Source organism: Phocoena phocoena, chromosome 10, assembly GCF_963924675.1.
Source record: "Phocoena phocoena chromosome 10, mPhoPho1.1, whole genome shotgun sequence".
Taxonomy (NCBI): Eukaryota; Metazoa; Chordata; class Mammalia; order Artiodactyla; family Phocoenidae; genus Phocoena; species Phocoena phocoena.
In genome coordinates, this window is record NC_089228.1 from 51,740,286 (window position 1) to 51,760,847 (window position 20,562).

Sequence of the window (20,562 nt, forward strand, 5' to 3'; positions counted from 1 at the left end):
TATCCATGCAGAAAATGATAAGAATTGATAGATAAATTATTATAATTAAGGGAATATATAGCAAGATTGCTAGATACAAGTATACCAAAATAATTGAATATCTCTTGATAGAAAAACAAAACAAAAATCCACAAATTGTAACCTTCAAAAATAGTCCGTGATGAGAATTCTGCTTCTTGCCATGATGCAACAACTGGTACAGGATTAGCCCCCTTGCAGAAAACTGGAGAAAATATGTTAAGACAACTGTGTACAGATGATGGACAGCAGGCAGAGCAGGAGTGTAATTCTTGAAACAAACAAGTCAGTTGAACAGTATGATCAGCACAGTTTTGACCTGGATGCATTTTCTGGACCGTGGAGAGGGAGGGAGAACGCAGGCAGAGCAAGGGAGTCTTACTGAGTTGAAGAAGAAACAGATTGGAGGTTCCGAAAGCTGAAGTGGCTAAAATTTGCAGTGCAGAACACTGGAGAGGAGAGACATTCAGAAAAAGAGCTATAGAAATCTGCATAGGGGATCTCATGAGTCTAGTTGAATACTAATCTGTGCTTGTGAAAGGTACAACTCCCTGAGGACTGGAAAGAACTACTGGAAGCTATAAGATAAACAACAATTCCCAGAGTTCACCTGGGCCGGGAGAGGTTCAAGTTCTGATGAGCCAGACTGGAGAAACGTTGTTGAACACCCAGGGCATTCAGTAGAGACCCCAGAAAGGCTGTTGTATAGGAATAGGACTGTTCAGGCTACTCTGGAGGCTGAGTACTCTGCAGTATTCTCAGGCCACCCCTCCCAGTAAGCTTATAAGGATCAAGCTGATTCCAAAGTACATCACTGGCCTACCAGAACAAAACTCTTACTCTTTAAAGGAAGACAGCAACATCTGGGCACAGGTGGCACCTCTCTGCTTCTGATTTGAGTTTCACATGGGAAAACTGAAGGTATAACTGAACACTAGTAAGTAAGTCTGAGTCTGAGTACCTCTTTGAACCAGGAACCTGAAATTCTGGAACTAACTGTACCCCAACCATGTATTTTAAATAAGATATAAGTATATAGAAATTAAATAATTCCACAAACATTGTCAGAACTGTAATTACAGCATTCTTCCTAAGTGTTTTACCCAAAATCATATTAAATTAATTAGCCTGGATTAGTTGTTTAACTACAGATTTGGAAAGAGAAGACAGATGTCCTTAGAGTCACCCAACTAATCAATGTATGGTAGAGTTCTGTTTTCAATCAAGAATTCTGAAATCCTACACCAAAGATGTCAGGGGGTATTTGTGACCGAAATATTAATATTTCTCATTAATAGAAATAGAGAAATACTGGGACTTCCCTAGTGGCGCAGTGGTTAAAAATCCGCCTGCGAATTCAGGGGACATGGGTTTGATCACTGGTCCGGGTAGATCCCACATGCCACAGAGCAGCTAAGCCCATGCACCACAACTACTGAGCCTGTGCTCTAGAGCCCGCGAGCCACAACTACTGAGCCTGCACTCCACAACTGCTGAAGCCCATGCGCCTAGAGCCCATGCTCCACAACAAAAGAAGCCACCGCAATGAGAAGCCCACACATGCAATGAAGAGTAGCCCCCACTCACCACAACTAGAGAAAGCCTGCATGCAGCAATGAAGACCCAACACAGCCAAAAATAAAATTAAAAGAAAAAAAAGAAAGAAATAGAGGAGTACTGATTTGGGAAAGATTTTACTTATTTGTAAAATATGTTGAATTTAAGATTGATATTGGGGCATCAGAATGGAAATATCCGATGGTTAAAGACTAAAGTTCAGGACAGTCAGAGCTGAGTGTTTTACATGTCATGTTAATGGTTAAATTCTGAGATCAGATGACTTCTCCATTGCAAAGAGATGGTTAAAATGCCAAATTTCAACTTTGCACTAGACAGTAAAAGGACGGGGAAAAGAAGGAAATAGGTAATATCTGCACTTGCCTTTCTCTCTTTTGTTTTTCTGCCATTGGAACTGGTTAAAATAAAAATTTTGTTAATTCAGTAAAAGAATATTTTAAAATTGTATGGTCCTACCTATATTTAATGTTAAACTATTTTTTTAAAAAACATTTTTCTGTCTTCCTTTATAGCCATCTTTCAACAGTTTTGGGAAACAAGTTTGATCATGGCGCTGAAGCCATTGTACCTACACTTTTTAATCTCGTCCCCAATAGTGCAAAAGTCATGGCAACTTCTGGATGTGCAGCAATCAGATTCATAATTCGGGTAGGTTCTTTTCTTTTCCTTTCTTTTCTTTTCTTTTCTTCTCTTTTTTCTATCTTTCTCTCTGTGTGTTTGTCCACCTCTCTGTCTGTATGTCTCTCTCTCAGTGTACTTAAATAAATCATTAGTATTTTTTTAAACCCCAAAGGAAAATTACATTTGAATTATTTTTCTGATAATAAAAGTAATACACAGTTATTATTGAACATTTAAATAGTACAGAGGATTACAAAGTAAACATGCTTGCATACAGAATATAATAGACATAATATGCATGTACGTGTGTGAGTGTGTGTGTGTGTGTGTGTATAACCATGTTATAGGTGGTAGCAGGCAAATGTAAAACAATAAAAAAGTTACAGGCAGTGGTAAAAGATGACAGACAAATTCTTAATATTTCTCATCATCCACATCTTGAAGGTGCCCAAAAGAACAGAGTTAAAAAGAATAAATCTTCCACACTTGAATTCTGCTCTTCTGCAAATAACCACACTAGCCATTCAGTATGTACTTTTCCAAACTTCTGTTTTTGCCTATACAAACTGTATTTACTACAAAATGTAAATGTAGCATTTATATTTTACATATATGTAAAAATAATGTTTTTTTACACTTGCTTTTTAAACTTCATGTACTTGGGCAGCTTCCCTTGTCCATACATATAATTCTTTTTAATGTCTAAATCAGTTCTCTATTAAAGAACATAATATTAAATTGTCCTCACCATTCTTCTCCCTGAGGTTTATGAAGTTCTTTCCCTCCACCCTTTACCAACATTGAGCATTATTAGTATCTCAAAGGTTTTAAAAATTTAATAATTGAAATATTATTTCATGTTCTACTCTGCATTTCTTGCATTATTAGAGACATTAGGTATTTTTTTTTCCTTTAATAGTTTTTCTTTGGATTGCCAGTTTATACTTTGTGCATTTTTTTCCTCACTTATTTCTAAGGCCTTTTTTATATGTTTTAAGAACAGTCAGCCCTCCTTATCCATGGGTTCTGCATCTGTGGGTCCAACCAACCTCAGATCAAAAATATTTGGGGGGAAAAAAATCCCGGAGAGTTGCAAAACTTGAATTTGCCTCCTGCTGGCATCTATTTATAGAACATTTACAGTAATTACAACTATTTACTTATCATTTACATTGTATTAACTATAATAAGTAATCTAGAGATGACTTAAAGTATACAGGAGGATGTGTTTAGGTTTTATGCAAATACTGCACCATTTTATATAAGGGACTTGAGCATCCACAGATTTTGGAACCACCCCTGTGGACACTGAAGGATGATTATAAATTAATTCTGTGTTGCAAATATTTTCTACCAGTTTGTCAATTCTTCAAATATTGTTTAAGTTATCGTTTGTTATATATAGAACTTTGAAATTTTTTTGCTTTGAGACAATGCTCCTTTTGTGGTTTTTGTTATAGTTAAAACAACCTTCCCCATTTCTCAATTATAAAAATATTCAATTGTTTAAAACTTTCATGATTTTGTTTCTTAGGTTTAGGTCTAACTCAGTTTTATTTCTGTGTGAAATACAGGTATCTAACTTCATTTTCCCCCAAATACAAAGCCATTTGACCCAGTGGCACGTAGTGAATTACAGTTCAGTCTTTTCTTAAAATACCACTGTTTTCATGTAGTAAATTTCCCTAAATATATGGGTCTGTTTTTTAAATGCCTTTTCAGTTTCTGTGATCAGTTTGTCCTCTCCTGTTAAGTGATGTTTTTTTCTAATACTGCTGTACCAGAAGGTTTTTTTCAGCAATTAAATCCAGTGCCTATGAAGAAATCTATGAATCTATCTATGGAAATGTTCATTTCTTTCTGTTTTAATATTTTTGTAAGCTTCACTAAATCTGGCACCTTCATAACAGTGTTCAAAAATAGTGGAAATTATTGAAATCTTTGTTTTATCCTTGTGTTTAATGGGAGTGCTTTAAAATATGATGTCTGGGATAACTTTCTCGATACTTCACATTAGGTTATGAGAATTTCCTCCTATTTCTATTTTGCTAAATTTTGGTCAGCAATAGATGTGGAATCTTGTCATATATCCCTTTAATATCTTTAGAAATGGTTGTCTCTTTTCATTTATCCATTGTACATTCATGAGCTAAATTCTGCTTGATCATTGTACCATATGATGCTGCTAGATGCAGTTGGCTAATTAAGATTTTGGTATTTACTTAATATGAGTCTTTTGTAGAATTTTCTGTAATTTTTCTGTTGTTTAACATATTTTGTTATTAGGGTTTGCTGACTCAAAGTTATCCAATAACATTTCTAGTGGTTTAGACTGGGCGTTCTTGCATCTCTTTTTGAAGTATTCTTGGTTATTTGTGTTTTCTCAGAATATCTATTTCATATAGATTTTAAGACTCTTTGGCATGAGGTTGTATACTGTTAATTTAAAAAAAAGTTTCTTCCACTGTGGTTATATTGCCATTTTTTCTTATTATATTATTATATGTTCTTTTTTAAAAAAAACACTTGCTAGAGGTATTGTTATGGATTTTTTATAAGCTTCAAGTTTGTTTTATTGGTACCAATGGGGTTCTTTAATTTTTTCTAGTTCTTTAGTTTCTACATTTGTGTTTCTTAATTCCTTTCTTTGACTTGCTGTGGCTTACCTCTTTTTTTCCCCCTAGATTTTTGTGGTATATCCTTAGATAATTTGTCATAGTTTTTGTTGTTTAATATTATAACACTTTCTTATTATAATGTTTTCTTCTGAGTTTGGCATTAGCAGCATCCAGTGATTTAGATTTATCACATTCTCTTTATTTTATAACTCTCAATCATTTGTAATTTCCATTTCCACTTTCTCTTTGAATTACATAAGGATATTGTTTGCATTTTCAGATGGTTCTTTTGTTGTTCTTCTCATCTTGTAATCTCATGATATTCTGATAATACAATTTCTTCATTGAATAACCTGAATTTTGTTAGTATCCTAATACAACATAAATTAAATAGTCTTTTAGTATTTGCACAGTATGAAATTCATTTATAGGGTACTTTATTCATTACTAAATCTAGTTTGTTTATTATTCAAATTCTTCATGGTCTCATTTTTTAAAAAACTGCTGTATCTGGCAAATTCTGATTCTAGTTTTTATCAACTTTATTTTCCTAACAATTCTTGCTTCATGTACTTTATGGGTGAAAGTTTTTGACTACTACCATCTTGAAATAGTATTTTTTCTTTCCTGTCTTTTCTGTTTTATGTTCATTGTATTTGCTCCTTACCTGTTTCATTGTTTTCTTAGAAGTTTCTTACTCATTGTCAGTGTCAGGAATAAAACCTCTGTTTTACTTCCCCAGCCTTTTAAAAAGTATATATTTTATCTTATTCATGTCATTTTTTTCCCCTTAACCATTAAATTAAATTGAGCCAAAGACATTTTCATTTTCAGCAATTGAAATTAATTGCTTTTTTTTTTTTTTTTTTTTTTGCTGCCTTTATTCCTGCCCAATCTTTATTAGGAAACTCTTCCCATTTAAAATTTTTGTTTGATTTTAGTGTGTTCTCAATTTTCATATATATTTTTCTTTGTATATTTCAAAATGGCTTTTCTTTGCCCTTATACAAGAACTCAAAAATTGGACTTTAGGTTCACATTTCTTTTCCCTCAGAATTATGTCCTTTTCACTCAATTGTTTTCTTAACTTTTTATTGTTTCTATAATAAGTTAGATATCATTTGATTTTTTAATTTAAAACAAAACACCACCTTAGGAGGCTTTATAGAAGAGTCTCTGTGTCAGGAGTTCCCTCACGGCAGGCCTTGGAGTAGATCATCTTTCATTAGTGCTTTCTTTACATAGTGGAGCCAGATTTCTGACTAAAATGAAGTTTCCTTAAACTTATGTTAGTTTTCATGGATCATTTATTTATTGCTTCTGTTTGTCATTTATCATTTCCTAAATATTTTTTTGTTTTCTGTCTTACAGCTGTATATGTTCTCAGGAAAAATTCCTTTAAATTCTACTTACTATCTTATGATCTCACTGAAAATACAAATCGGGTGTTATGTTGTTGTTGTTTTACATTATTTCCTGTTTTCTATATTTTGTTTCCCAGGTTCTGACTTGGTGTTTGGTTGAATGCGTCATCTGTAATTGTGAGGGTCACTTTTTATTTTCCTTTGGTATAGCTCCCCCGAATATGGTGTAGCAATAGTTAGGTTAGTCTTTTGCCCCATCGCTGCCACTGTGTTGGATGTGGGTTAATCAGTCAGCAGTAGTGTTTTGAGGAGGTTATGAGAGAGGAGGAAGAAGGTAGATGAGACCTCCTATGTAGTATGTTGTGGCTAGGGAGTCTCCTTGGGCTTTAACGCCACAGTAATGTTTGAGGATGGGTTCTTCTGGATGCTCTAAGGGAGCCAGGTCCACAGAGCCCTTCCACGCTGAATGTAACAGTTGAATAATATTCAGGTCAGCACTGTGTTGCATTATCCTCATTTGAACAACTTCAGGTCTGTGGGTGGTTTCCCTCTGTAGGAACTGAAAAAAGTTTTCCCTCTAATTTTGGTTGAGTTAGTTGTGGCACACACTGATGTGCCATTCACGTTCTCCTTCACTGAAAGACTTGTTTCCCCAGGACTGGAAGCAATGTGGGCAGACAGTTTTCAGCTGCCAGCCTCTTCAAGGATTGCCTCAGCTTGCAGAGAGCTGCTTTTCCCAAGGTCTTGCCCCTTCCTGGTTATGGCCCATATCTAATAACTGATTGATGTGGAAGTATAGTGCTGTGGCTATCTTAGACCAATTTGAGACTACTCTGAAGGACCATTTTAGCTCCAGAGCTTCCCAAAGCTTCGGCTTTGGGCAAAGATGTCCTTGGGCCATATCACAGATTGATTTCTTCTTCTGCTCACTCCTGCTTTCTTCTCCTCACTTCCACTGGTGTTGATCCCAAGAGCACTTCTTAATATCCTGAATGCTAAACTCCATCTCAGAGCCTGCCTCCTAGAGAACCCAACCTGTACCATTAGCTCAGAAGAAAAATAGGAGATTTAAAACATCAAATACGTATGCTTAGGTTACTATTTTATTCTTGTGTCAATTATGAACTTTTTAGTGTTTGCTTCACTAAAGAAGAACATAAGAATTACTAGTAGAAACCAGAAGATTGTATATACTGACCTTTACCTGAATTCTAGAGAGCTGTGGTTCAGCCAGGATGAAAGTTCAATTAAAATCACCATTTCAAAGTACATTCACAGTAGTTATGTAGATTCACTCTGATAACCTGCTTTGATGACACAGCAGTTACTGTCTTCTCCAGCAGTAGCAGTACGTCAGAAAATAAGACCAGTATATGCCTGGTCCCTCTTAGTGCTCCATCCCCTCAAAGTACACTGTCCTAACAGTTCTCTGTAGTTATACAGTTAACTTGTCTTTATTGTTTAATATTACAATCACATCTGCCCTTGTGAAACTATATCATTACTATTACTTTAATTTGGGGAAACTTTTTGACTGGTCTTAATTTCTTTCAAAACCTGATTTTATGGTATTTTTGTTCTGTTCTAATATAGCTAAATACTTGAATGCAAGGCAAATAGAAGAAGAGATTATGTAAAGTACACAGTATTTCTCAACCTCTTCTAAAATATCTTTTTCAGCATACTCATGTACCCAGACTTATACCTTTAATAACAAGCAATTGCACATCAAAATCAGTTCCTGTAAGGAGGTAAGTTTTGAAAAAACTTACTATAGCTTTATGTTGGATATTGCATTATGTTTAGTTCTTAGTTGGGTGCAAAAATAAGTTGTCATCAATTTCTTGCCTTCTAGAAACCTTATTAAAATTTTTTAATCATTTAACATAAATTTAACATAAAATTTAACATAATTTTTATGTTATATAAGGGAAAAAGGAACGAAGTGCTTATTATGGCTATGCACATTTCTCAGTTTTATCCTATTAAGGTTTGGTTTATTTGGGCCACTAGTTGTTTGGTTTTCAGAGAGTATGGAGTCTAGAGTCAGCCCTTACCTCGAGTCCTACAACTGTGACTGATTGTCCTACCGCAGGCAGTTATTTTAACCGCCCTGAACCTCAGTGTTTTCGTATGTTAGTGGGGCTAATAATGTGGACCCCATGGAGTTGTGAGGGTTAAATGAGAAACACAGTGGTAGAATTGAACATAGTGTTTGGCACAGAGTATGCAGCCATAACACGTCAGTCTGTCAGTATCTCTCTCTCTCTTCTTATGGTTTCTACAATCTTTAATATCATCACTATCTCCACGAATAATAAAGACAGCAAAAACAAGATTTGTGCATTGGATATTTAAGAAAATTGTAAAGAACTCTTTCCCCTTTTTTGTTTGATAAATATGTTTATTTAAGTACTTTGAATGTTAGGAAAAATAAGACATCGTTATTACCTGTAAGTGATTCAGAGTTTTGGGACAGTTGTTTAATTACCTCTCTCTTATGTCAGAGGTCGGCAAACAACAGCCCACTGGTCGAATCTGTCCAACAGTCTAGTTTTCTATGGCCCACAGCTAAGACTGTTTTTTACGTTTTTGAAGGGTAGTTAAAAAGGGGGAAAGAAAAATATATAAAATAGAGACTATGTATGTGCTTCTCAAAGTTTAGAATATTTACTGCCTAAAATATTTACTATCTGGCCCTTTACAGAAAAGGTTTACCAGTCTCTGTCTTACACTGAAGAAAATGGTAATTGGAGAAATAGGAATGTGACAGAGAAGAGGAAGTCAGGAAATGCATCAGAAAATTACCTTGAAAATGGGGAGCAATTCAATACCTGTAAGGGAAGAGAGTGGGGTATAATGTACACAGAGATGGAAAGCTATGCTGTGTGCTGCAGAGCCATCGGACAGACCACTGAGGCCAGAACACATGATAAATGGGAGGATTCAGTAGGAAAAGAAGCTGACTGAGGGGAAGAAGGGGATAGGTTGAAGTCAAAGTATAGAAGGCTTTGAATATCAGGAAGAGAAATTTTGATATTGTTCCATTAGCAGTTTTTGGTGAGGAGGTAATGTCATCCATCCTAGTTTTTATTTCAGCTATGAACAGCAATTAAAAAGGGACAATGAGGGCTTCCCTGGTGGCGCAGTGGTTGAGAGCCCACCTGCCGATGCGGGGAACACAGGTTCGTGCCCCGGTCCGGGAAGATCCCACATGCCGCCGAGCGGCTAGGACCGTGAGCCATGGCCGCTGAGCCTGCACGTCTGGAGCCTGTACTCCACAACAGGAGAGGCCACAAAGTGAGAGGCCTGCGTACCGGAAAAAAAAAAAAAAAAAAAAAAAAAAGGGACAATGAGAAGCATTGGTTTAATTAAGTAGGACTTCTTACAGCTCATGTAAGAGAGGCAGGGTCCGAACTAGAGCTGTATTTATGATAATTGATTGAAGGAGGTTTTATTCAATAAATTCAGGAGATTTCAGATATAGAAATGAGTCTTGATAATTGGATATGGATGAGGAAGGTGAAGTCAAGTGCTTCAGACTGTGATCTCTAGAGTCAGAATGCCAGGGTTTAAGGCCGTGCTCTATCCTTTGGGCAAATTAATTTAACCTCCATGTTTCTCTTTTTTCTAATCTGTATCATATGGGCTCAAAGAGTAGAATTGAGAGGGTAAGAATTAAGTTTGTTGTTCTGTATCAGTATGTAGTGTTTGAGTTGACACTCACTGCCTGTGTAGAGATGTCTGTGAGCTGGTTGACACTCTGACTTAATGGCTGAATTGAAGAACCAGTGCTGGAGATAAAGGACTAGGTGTGAGAAGTACAGCTGATAGAGCTAAGGGTACAAGTGATACTGCCCAAGAAAAGATAATAAAAAGGAAGTGGGCTGAGATCAGCACCAACCAGGTGGGCACCTATGTAAGGGTAGGTGGAGGGAAAGTGTTAATAAAGGAAGAAAAACAGGGCAGAGCTGTGTCGTCAGATGCCAAGAAAGAACAAAAGCTCAAGAACGAGACAGTTGAAGAAGTTAAGAACCAGAAGGCTAAGGAGAAAACACCAAATACTTGATTAAGAATCATTTGCATATATATTTTAGGGAACAAATGTAGAAATGGAAGATCCATCCCAGCTTTCTTGGTCACCATTGTATGTCTTCAGTTTATAGTACGCAGTAGGTGTTTGGTAAATATCTTTTAAATTAAGTTAAATTGTATATTTGACAAACATTTTAAGTTAAAATTATGGGGAACCCTTAAGGTCTTTTTGAACTATTAAGCATAGGAATAGTTGGAGCCTTAAATAAGTTAAGTGGGACTTCCCTGGTGGCACAGTGGTTAAGAATCTGCCTGCCAATGCAGGGGACATGGGTTCGAGCCCTGGTCCAGGAAGATCCCACATGCCACGGAGCAACTAAGCCCGTGCACCACAACTACTGAACCTGCACTCTAGAACCCGTGAGCCACAACTACTGAGCCCGTGAGCCACAACTCTGGAAGCCTGTGTGCCTAGAGCCTGTGCTCCGCAACAAGAGAAGACACTGCAATGAGAAGACCGTGCACTGCAACTAAGAGTAGCCCCCACTTGCCACAACTAGAGAAAGACCACACCCAGCAACGAAGACCCAATGCAGCCAAAGCTAAATAAATAAAGAAATTTATTTTTTAAATTAATTAATTATTTGACAGTAAAGATATCTAAAAACATGTCTTATGCTTTAATTTAGGGGGCAAAGTGGAATATTATAGAAGAAAGTGTTAACATTTAGTTATAAATTAATATAACTTAATATAATGTTATGACATTTAGTTATAATTAACTTTTGTTTTTCAGGCGTTCATTTGAATTTTTAGATTTGTTGTTGCAGGAGTGGCAGACTCATTCATTGGAAAGGTATGCATTGACTATTCCTGTCCCACCACCCTCCCCTCCCCATTGTCACCGGTTCTTTAGAAATTGATGTGACTGGTTTTGCATTATTTCTCATTTTGCTTTAAAAGTTAGTAGCACTGATTTTCCCTTAAAGCTGTGGTGCTCCTCTTATTCATTACAGCTATGATTTTCTTCTTTGTGGGGTGAGTGAGGGTCTCTTAGTAAATGGGTTATATAAGGTATTCCAGGTTAAATTGGGCAAATATTTTAAAATGTATTTCTAGTCACGTGAGATAGGTTTCCTGAGGTGCAGTTAACCAAGTAATGAATTATTTAAGATAGAAGAAAGGCACTTCCTTTCAGAGGAAAGAGATTAAAAAAGTGAAAGAGGAATTTTCTGGTGGTCCAGTGGTTAGGACTTGGCGCTTTCACTGCCAGTGCCCGGGTTCGATCCCTGGTCAGGGAACTAAGATCCTGCAAGCCTTGCTGCGCGGCCATTAAAAAAAAAGGTGAGAGAGATTTGTTGGAAAGTTTTTCCACACCAGTTGTCAGTTGTCATTGGTCAAGTATACACTGGGCAGCATCTAATGAAGCTCTGAGATGAACAAGAGGAAAATGTTGGTCACTGGCTATTTGCATGGCTGTATTTCTCATTAATTTCAAGTTTGAAGCTTGGGATATACATGCATTTATGTTGAACACGTTGCTGATTTTCCATTCTCATGGAAATCATTAAATCTATTCATAACCCATTTCTAAAACATAGAATTTGTTGTTTACTGCAGGCATGACATAATTCCAAATTTTCTTTAAGTTCTTTTGTGGCAGCTGCTATTCAGTTTGGTTAGATTATAACTGATTGTACTATTAGCAAATAATTTTATACATTGGTAGATTAGTGAGGAACCACACAAAAGGTTTTTTTTAATTCATCAAAAATTTGAGATTTGAGTGCTATATGTCTGGACTCCATCTGAAAATAATTATGTCCAGGTTTATAATGTTTGACTTGTCAGAAGGAAACCATACATGAATGAAATGTATGGGATGGGTTATTAGGAAATCTTGCAATCTTAGATTTATTATTGTGTACTAATTATCTTTTTATCTCCCTTGCCCCTTTGTGATTGATGCATAATGTATAGGCAGTATCATTTATGGTGAAATACATAGTTTTACACATGAATCTAAAGGTGTTTTATTTTATAGACATGCAGCCGTCTTGGTTGAAACTATTAAGAAGGGAATTCATGATGCTGATGCAGAGGCCAGAGTGGAGGCAAGAAAGTAAGTCTGTAATGTAGTTTTTGACAGTTTAAACATACTTTGGTCTTTTCTTTGACAGGAATTATATTGGGAGAATGAAAATATCATTCAAATGTCCCAAGTATTCTATTTGATTAGCTCTTTAGTAAAATGGAGGTTGATTTGTCTCCATTAAATCTGTACTGGGTGTCTTAACAGTTCACTTAGCATTGTCATTTGTACATTCAACAGTATTCCCATTCCATCATAACATACTCACTTTTGCTGTGAATAAAAATAACTAATTTATTGAACATTTAACATGTACCTGATACTGTTTAGGGCAGTAGGTATGTGTTATTTTCTAATCCTTAAAATGATCCCACAAAGGTGCTGTCTCCTTATATTGGCAACTGAAGTTTGGAGATTTGGGAGTTTACCCAAGGCCACACAGACCCTAAGGATTACAGCTAGCTTTTGAACTGAGATCTCCTTTTCTCAAAAGCTTGCCGTCTTTCTACCAAAACTTGTTAAATATAGAAAGTATTCTACTTGGCACATTGTGGGTGTATTAAAAACCTATGGGGGACTTCCCTGGTGGCACAGTGGTTAAGAATCCACCTGCCAACGCAGGGGACACAGGTTCGATCCCTGGTCCAGGAAGATCCCACATTGCTGAGGAGCAACTAAGCCCGTGTGCCACAACTACTGAGCCTGAGCTCTAGAGCCCACAAGCCACAACTACTGAAGCCCACGCGCCTAGAGCCCACGCTCTGCAACAAGAGAAGCCACTGCGAGGAGAAGCCTGTGCACCACAACGAAGAGTAGCTCCCGCTTGCCGCAACTAGAGAAAGCCTGCGTGCAGCAACAAAGACCCAACGCAGCCAAAAATAAATTTAAAAACTAAAAAAAAAAACCTATGGGCTTAAAAACCCTTGTTCTTCTTGAACATACACATTTTACGGTTAATGTCTAATAATGCAAAGTTATTACTTTTTGTTGTTTGTTCATTTGTTTTACAGGACTTACATGGGTCTTAGAAACCACTTTCCTGGTGAAGCTGAAACACTGTATAATTCCCTTGAGCCATCTTATCAGAAGAGTCTTCAAACTTACTTAAAGAGTTCTGGCAGTGTAGCATCTCTTCCACAATCAGACAGGTCCTCATCTAGCTCGCAAGAAAGTCTCAAGTAAGGTCATATAAATGATAATTACTGATTTCTTTGTCTGTCCAGCTGCACAAAGTTCCTTATGTTGGATGGTTGAATATCTGATTGCTTTCACTTGAAGCCTTTTTGAAAGATGATGACTGAATGTGCTTATTTTCTTTGGCCTGTTTTCTCAGGGGTTGGATTACATACTTGTATAACTTCTCGTTAGGTAAAGAGTATAGGGATTCAAATTTTGTTTGAATATGTTCGTGTCTGTGAAAAAGATTGGAAAGCATTAATTTGTATACTTTTCTTAATACCTGGAAAATAGTCAATATAGTAAGTAGCCCATTTCTAGGGCACTGTAGTGGAAGAACTGTAACGGAGATTCAGAAGTCATCTTCAGAACTCTTACACAGCAGTGTAACTGGTAAAAACTCCACTGCTTTCTTTCCTCACCTCTTGCACGGTTTAAGATTTCAGCAAATCCCTCAAGGGGGCAAAATTATCTAGTATCTGACTCACTTCTCTGTAACTCCACTCATCATTATGTTGGCTACCTCAAACCCTTGCTTCCTTGGCTTACCCCTATTTTCTGTTTCTGTAGCCCTATGAGACTGCTAAGATACCTAGCAGTGGCCACAACTATCTGAAGATTTCCCCAGGGAAGAGCAGCTCACAGAATGTCAGTTTACCTCCCTGTAATTCCTATCTCTTTAGGACCTTAACCCCACAATGATTGCTGTTTGCCTTTACAGCTTTCTGGTACAGAACTGGGACTAGGAGGCACTTAGGGCACAAAATTCAAGGAAGCACTCACAGGGTCTTGTGAGTACTGTACTAAATAAAAGTTCAGTGACTTACATGTTTTCGGAGTAAAAGCAGATATGATTTGATTTTAAAAAACAATTCTTGTAGGAATAATTACCTATTTAAACTTCTCTTTAAATTTGTGATAAATCCTTCACCTCAAATGAGGTTTGTTGCTTCTTTTCCCTTTACTTTGATTTACTACTCAAACTTTAAAGTGTATATGAATCACCTGAAGATCATGTTAAAATGCAGAAGCTGATTCAGTAAATCTGGGATGGGACCTGAGATTTTGCATTTTTTACATACTCCTGGGTGATGTCAATGCTTTTTGTCTATGGACCAGACTTTGGATAGCAAGGATCTAAACAAGATATTTTCTTACTCTAGTAGAACATCTTTAAACATAAACAAACAACTTTAAAATCTGTGGACTTGAAGTGGTCTGCCTCAACCTATTAGAGTAACAATTTTAGGGGGCAGTTATAAAAATAATATAATACTGGGTTTAATAACCAACTACCAAATTTACCATTTGATAATAATAACTTAAAGAATGTTTTTCAACACTCTGTCATTAACCTCTCTTCCCCTTACCTTTAAAATTTGTAGACAGGGAATTCCCTGGCGGGCCAGTGGTCAGGACTCCATGCTCTCACTGCCGAGGGCCTGGGTTCAATCCCTGGTCAGGGAACTAAAACTCCCACAAGCCACACAGCGTGGCAGATAGATACATACATACATACATACATACATAGATATACTTTCCAGACTCTCTCACATACTTAGATATTTATTTATGGGCCTCAGAGTACCATAGTAATTAAAGATAAATAATCAAAAAAGATATTAAAGGAGGCAGTGGATTCTTTGAATTGATTCTAGGTGTTTTCCTTTCTAATCATACATGTCATCCTCAGCAGTAGTCCTTAGCTTTGATTCTGTTGCCCCATGCAGTAATACTTAATAGAACTGCTATAGACCGTGTTATACCTACAGGGTAACTGCACGAGTTACCAGTGGCCACAACCATATGACTTCGGTGAGACAGGCCTTGGTTACACTGAATTCCCTGTGTACTAGCAATAATACTACCTTTCTTTAAGTAAAATATCTCAGAATAGAAGTGTTGGAGAGTGCTATTATTGAGTTCCCTGTGGTAGTGTGTGCTGAGGACCAGAGTGAACAACAGCAACCTGGTCCCTGTTTCTGTAGAGCTTACAGTCTTTATTCAATGCTAGTTATTTCATTTTTGCTTCACAGCTAACTTAGATACCACTGATATATGACAACAACTGTTCTAAAGTGATTTGTAAAAGGAAAGTTGAAATCAGAAATACTTCTCAACTCTTCGGAAAACTCAATGTTATTTCATTAATTTTTGTCAGAGGAGTGATAAATTATGTCGTCTTACTAAAAGTATTTCTTTTTACCTTGCAGCCGCCCTTTTTCTTCCAAATGGTCTACAGCAAACCCATCAACTGTTGCTGGAAGAGGTAAATTGCCTTTTTAACTAAGAGTCATAGCATATTTTACTTAATAGAGTAAAAGTGACTTTATAAATAAATTAAAAGTTACTATGTAAAAAGATATTCTCACTCTGGGTCACATCAAGAGTTGAAAAGTTTAAAACACAGAGTTACACTTTAAAAGTTTTAAAAGCACATTAGAACAGTTTTAAAGCTAAGCAGTTTAAAGCAGTAGCTTTTAAACTGTTTTAATATGACCCACAGTGAGAAAATCATTTTACATAGTAAATACCACACTTATATACTGTACCTGTGTTTGTATACCATATACATATACTACATGTCATATATACAATATAGTGTATATAATTATATACATATGCTGTGTAGTATATTGTATATAAGTATACATATATAGTATAAGCCAAAGTTCCAGGAAGCCTACTTACCCTTACCTGTGATGCGTTCTCTTTTCTACTGTGTTTCATTTCTTTAAAGTGCTGTCATGACCCACTTAGTTGATTTCACAGCCTATTAATGGGTCATAACTCAGAGTTTATAAAACTCCTCATTAAAACTGAAAAACTAAAGACCAGAAATTTAATGACTTAATTGGCATTACCTAAGAGTGGCAGAACCTGCATTATTTTCTGAATTATTCTATTCCCAGGCTAGTTCTACTTGCATTATTCTTATAGTTAAAAAATAGCCCCTCTGTCATCTATTTATCTTGTAACAGTGCTTCATTTTCATGAATCAATCATAAACATCATCCTTTCATCTATAAAACAGTCCTATGAACTTCACAAAGTATAGTTATTTTTCCCATTTTATGAAAGGGGAAAATGAGGCAGAGAAATATTGAGAAAATTGTCCAAGAAGAATTAGTTATGACAGCATTGAAACTGAGGCATTCTGATTTTAAAATATGCTAAAGTACTTTCTAGTATCCATTTGGCCACTACTTCCTTTTTGACCATTTGTCATCATGGATTAATCTCATGGTGATTTCAAGTTTATATAATTTTTGTGCCGTTTGCAGTGACTGAAATAATAGGTTACCTTTGCTTTGTTTTTCATAGTATCAGCAGGCAGCAGCAAAGCCAGTTCCCTTCCAGGAAGCCTACAGCGTTCACGAAGTGATATTGATGTGAATGCTGCTGCTGGTGCCAAGGCACATCATGCTGCTGGGCAGTCTGTACGAAGTGGGCGGTTAGGTGCAGGTGCCCTGAATCCAGGTTCCTACGCATCACTAGGTAAGACAGCTAACTATGGGAAAGTACAACATTTTCTCCCTGGTCTCAGGGAAGCAGTGAATCATCATCAATTTCAGTGATTGATGATGGTGATATACTTATCATTTCTATTTCATTCTTGCTAGTTAAGGATAGTCCATATGTTTTATATGATTCTGTCCTTGCAATGTAGTTCTGAGGTATCTGAAATACCTTGTTTCTCTTTTCCCCCTGTTGTCCTCCTAACCATCTTAATCAAAGGAACAATTCTTTATTCCATGATTTGCATATAGAATTTTCAAAGTTCTGCACTACAGCCACATCCAGCTGCTGGATACTAAGGGACTTTGGTGTTGTACCCAGCTTCTCTATCCTCTTTCTCCTACTTCAGTTCCCTTACCAAGAAGTTAAAGCCTTTTGGAAATCTGGGAAAACCGCAAAGCTGAATCATAATCAAAGCTTAAAAATAAATAAAATACCTAGGAATAAACCCACCTAAGGAGACAAAAGACCTGTATGCAGAAAACTATTAGACACTGATGAAAGAAATTAAAGATGATACAAACAGATGGAGAGATATACCATGTTCTTGGATTGGAAGAATCAACATTGTGAAAATGACTATACTACCCAAAGCAATCTACAGATTCAGTGCAATCCCTATCAAACTACCAATGGAATTTTCCACAGAACTAGAACAAAAAATTTCACAATTTGCATGGAAACACAAAGGACCCCGAATAGCCAAAGCAATCTTGAGAAAGAAAAACGGAGCTGGAGGAATCAGGCTCCTGGACTTCAGAGTATACTACAAAACTACAGTAATCAAGACAGTATGGTCCTGGCACAAAAACAGAAATATAGATCAGTGGAACAGGATAAAAAGCCCAGCGATAAACCCATGCACATATGGTCACCTTATTTTTATATAAAGGAGGCAAGAATATACATTGGAGAAAAGACAGCCTCTTCAATAAGTGGTGCTGGGAAAACTGGACAGCTACATGTAAAAGAACGAAATTGGAACACTCCCTAACACCATACACAAAAATAAACTCAAAATGGATTAAAGACCTAAATGTAGGCCAGACACTATAAAACTCTTAGAGGAAAACATAGGCAGAACACTCTATGACATCCATCATAGCAAGATCCTTTTTGACCCACCTCCTAGAGAAATGGAAATAAAAACAAAAATAAACAAATCAGACCTAATGAAACTTAAAAGCTTTTGCACAGCAAAGGAAGCCATAAAAAAGATGAAAAGACAACCCTCAGAATGGGAGAAAGTATTTGCAAATGAAGCAGCTGACAAAGGAATTATCTCCAAAATATACAAGCAGCTCTTGCAGCTCAATATCAAAAAAACAACCCAATCCAAAAATGGGCAGAAGACCTAAATAGACATTTCTCCAAAGAAGATATACAGATTGCCAACAAACACATGAAAAGGTGCTCAACATCACTAATCATTAGAGAAATGCAAATCAAAACTACAATGAGGTAATACCTCACACCGGTCAGAATGGCCATCATCAAAAAATCTACAAACAATAAATGCTGGAGAGGATGTGGAGAAAAGGGAACCCTCTTGCACTGTTGGTGGGAATGTATATTGATACAGCCACTGTGGAGAACAGTATGAAGGTTCCTTAAAAATCTGAAAACAGAACTATCATACGACCCAGCAATCCCACTACTGGGCATATACCCTGAGAAAACCATAATTCAAAAAGAGTCATGCACCACAGTGTTCATTGCAGCACTATTTACAATAGCCAGGACATGGAAGCAACTTAAGTGTCCATCAACAGATGAATGGTTAAAGAAGATGTGGCACATATATACAATGGAATATTACTCAGCCATAAAAAGAAACAAAATTGAGTTATTTGTAGTGAGGTGGATGGACCTAGAGTCTGTCATACAGAGTGAAGTAAGTCAGGAAGAGAAAAGCAAATACCATATGCTAACACATATATATGGAATCTTAAAAAAAAAAATGGTCCTGATGAACCTAGGGGCAGGACAGGAATAAAGACACAGACGTAGAGAATGGGCTTGAGGACACAGGGAGAGGGAAGAGTAAGCTGGGACGAAGTAAGAGAATAACATTGACATATATACACTACCAAATGTAAAACAGATAGCTAGTGGGAAGCAGCCGTGTAGCACAGGGAGATCAGCTCGGTGCTTTGCTACCACCTAGAGGGGTGGGATAAGGAGGGTGAGAGGGAGATGCAGGAGGGAGGGGATATGGGGATATACGTATGCGTATAGCTGATTCACTTTGTTATACAGTAGAAAGTAGCACACCATTGTAAAGCAATTATACTCCAATAAAGATGTTTAAAAAAAAAAAACTTAAACATATATTCCCAAAGCTATTCAGGGTTTGTTTTTTATATCCATCAACCTTAAAAGTTTGAGATTGGTTATCCATATTATTTATCTCTGTTTTGTGCTTCATTTTTCTTTCTCTTGGGTAGTACTCAGGGAAAACTAGGCAGGCAGATCATTGGAACACAATAGGAAGTGCAGAGATTCTAGGTGTGAATGTGGTACATGATAAAGGTGGCATAGCTGCATTCAATGAGGAAAGCATAAATTATACAGTAAATGGTGTTTAGACATATGGCTTTCAATTTGGTACAAAATTAAGTTAGAACCATGTTTCATACCATATAAAAATTTATTCCAGATAACTAAGAAGTTGAACAAAAATATAAAGCATCTTGACAAAAACATAGTGGTCAAGTATTCATCTCATCTCAGATTGGAGAAGAAATTTCTAAGCATAAAGAGCCAGAAAACCATGAGGGAAAATCCCTTAGGATCGAAATCTTAAGTGTGAAAATATAAAATCAAGTGACTGAAAATTAAAAGGGAAAAAAATTTTGCCAATACTACAAAAAAAGCTGAAACGTCAACAAGTTTTATAAGTCTATGAGAAACAGATGAGCTTATTTTTATAGAAAAAAATTTTACTTATATCAAGAAAAGCATATTTCAAAATTGCCCCCAAAACCCCCAAACAGATGTTGGACCTCCACTGTAATCAAACAAACGCAAACTGAAAGACCAGTAAATGCAGCAAGAAAGTTAAGGTTAGTGCCTACTGTTCATAAAGAATGTGTTTAAAAGTGCTGATGTGAAGTAATCATGGAATACTTTATCTGAGTGGCATTTTAATAATACCCATGAAGCTTTTTTAAATGTTGAGAGTTTTGAACTAGTAATTCAATGTTTATAGATAATTATGCCAAGAAATAAAAGGAATATTCATTATGTTTCTAAAAATAGATGTATTAGCTTCAACCCTGATGTGTAACAAAGAGGGAGTGATTAAGTTATGGTATATCCTTACAGATACTGTGCAGCCATTAACAAGTCATATTTTTTTTAATTTTTAAAAAAATTTTATTTATTTTTGGCTGCATTGGGTCTTTGCTGCTGCACGCGGGCTCAGTAGCTGTGGCATGCTGGCCCTAGAGCATTCGGGCTTCAGTAGTTGTGGCGCGTGGGCTCAGTAGTTGTGGCTCGAGGGTTCTAGAGCTCAGGCTCAGTAGTTGTGGTGCACGGG

The 20,562-nt window shown here is 36.5% G+C and overlaps 1 protein-coding gene across 32 annotated transcripts in view; it reads left to right on the forward strand.

Moving 5' to 3' along the window:
- Nucleotides 1–20,562, forward strand: part of CLASP2 (cytoplasmic linker associated protein 2) — a 178,656-nt gene that overhangs the window by 76,076 nt on the left and 82,018 nt on the right. For all 32 annotated transcript variants that reach the window (XM_065885770.1, XM_065885763.1, XM_065885769.1 and 29 more), the window contains 7 exons: nucleotides 2,109–2,244; nucleotides 7,880–7,950; nucleotides 11,031–11,090; nucleotides 12,279–12,356; nucleotides 13,337–13,504; nucleotides 15,716–15,771; nucleotides 16,827–17,000. In XM_065885770.1, the coding sequence (XP_065741842.1) occupies nucleotides 2,109–2,244; nucleotides 7,880–7,950; nucleotides 11,031–11,090; nucleotides 12,279–12,356; nucleotides 13,337–13,504; nucleotides 15,716–15,771; nucleotides 16,827–17,000 (743 nt within the window). The remainder of the gene's footprint in view (nucleotides 1–2,108; nucleotides 2,245–7,879; nucleotides 7,951–11,030; nucleotides 11,091–12,278; nucleotides 12,357–13,336; nucleotides 13,505–15,715; nucleotides 15,772–16,826; nucleotides 17,001–20,562) is intronic.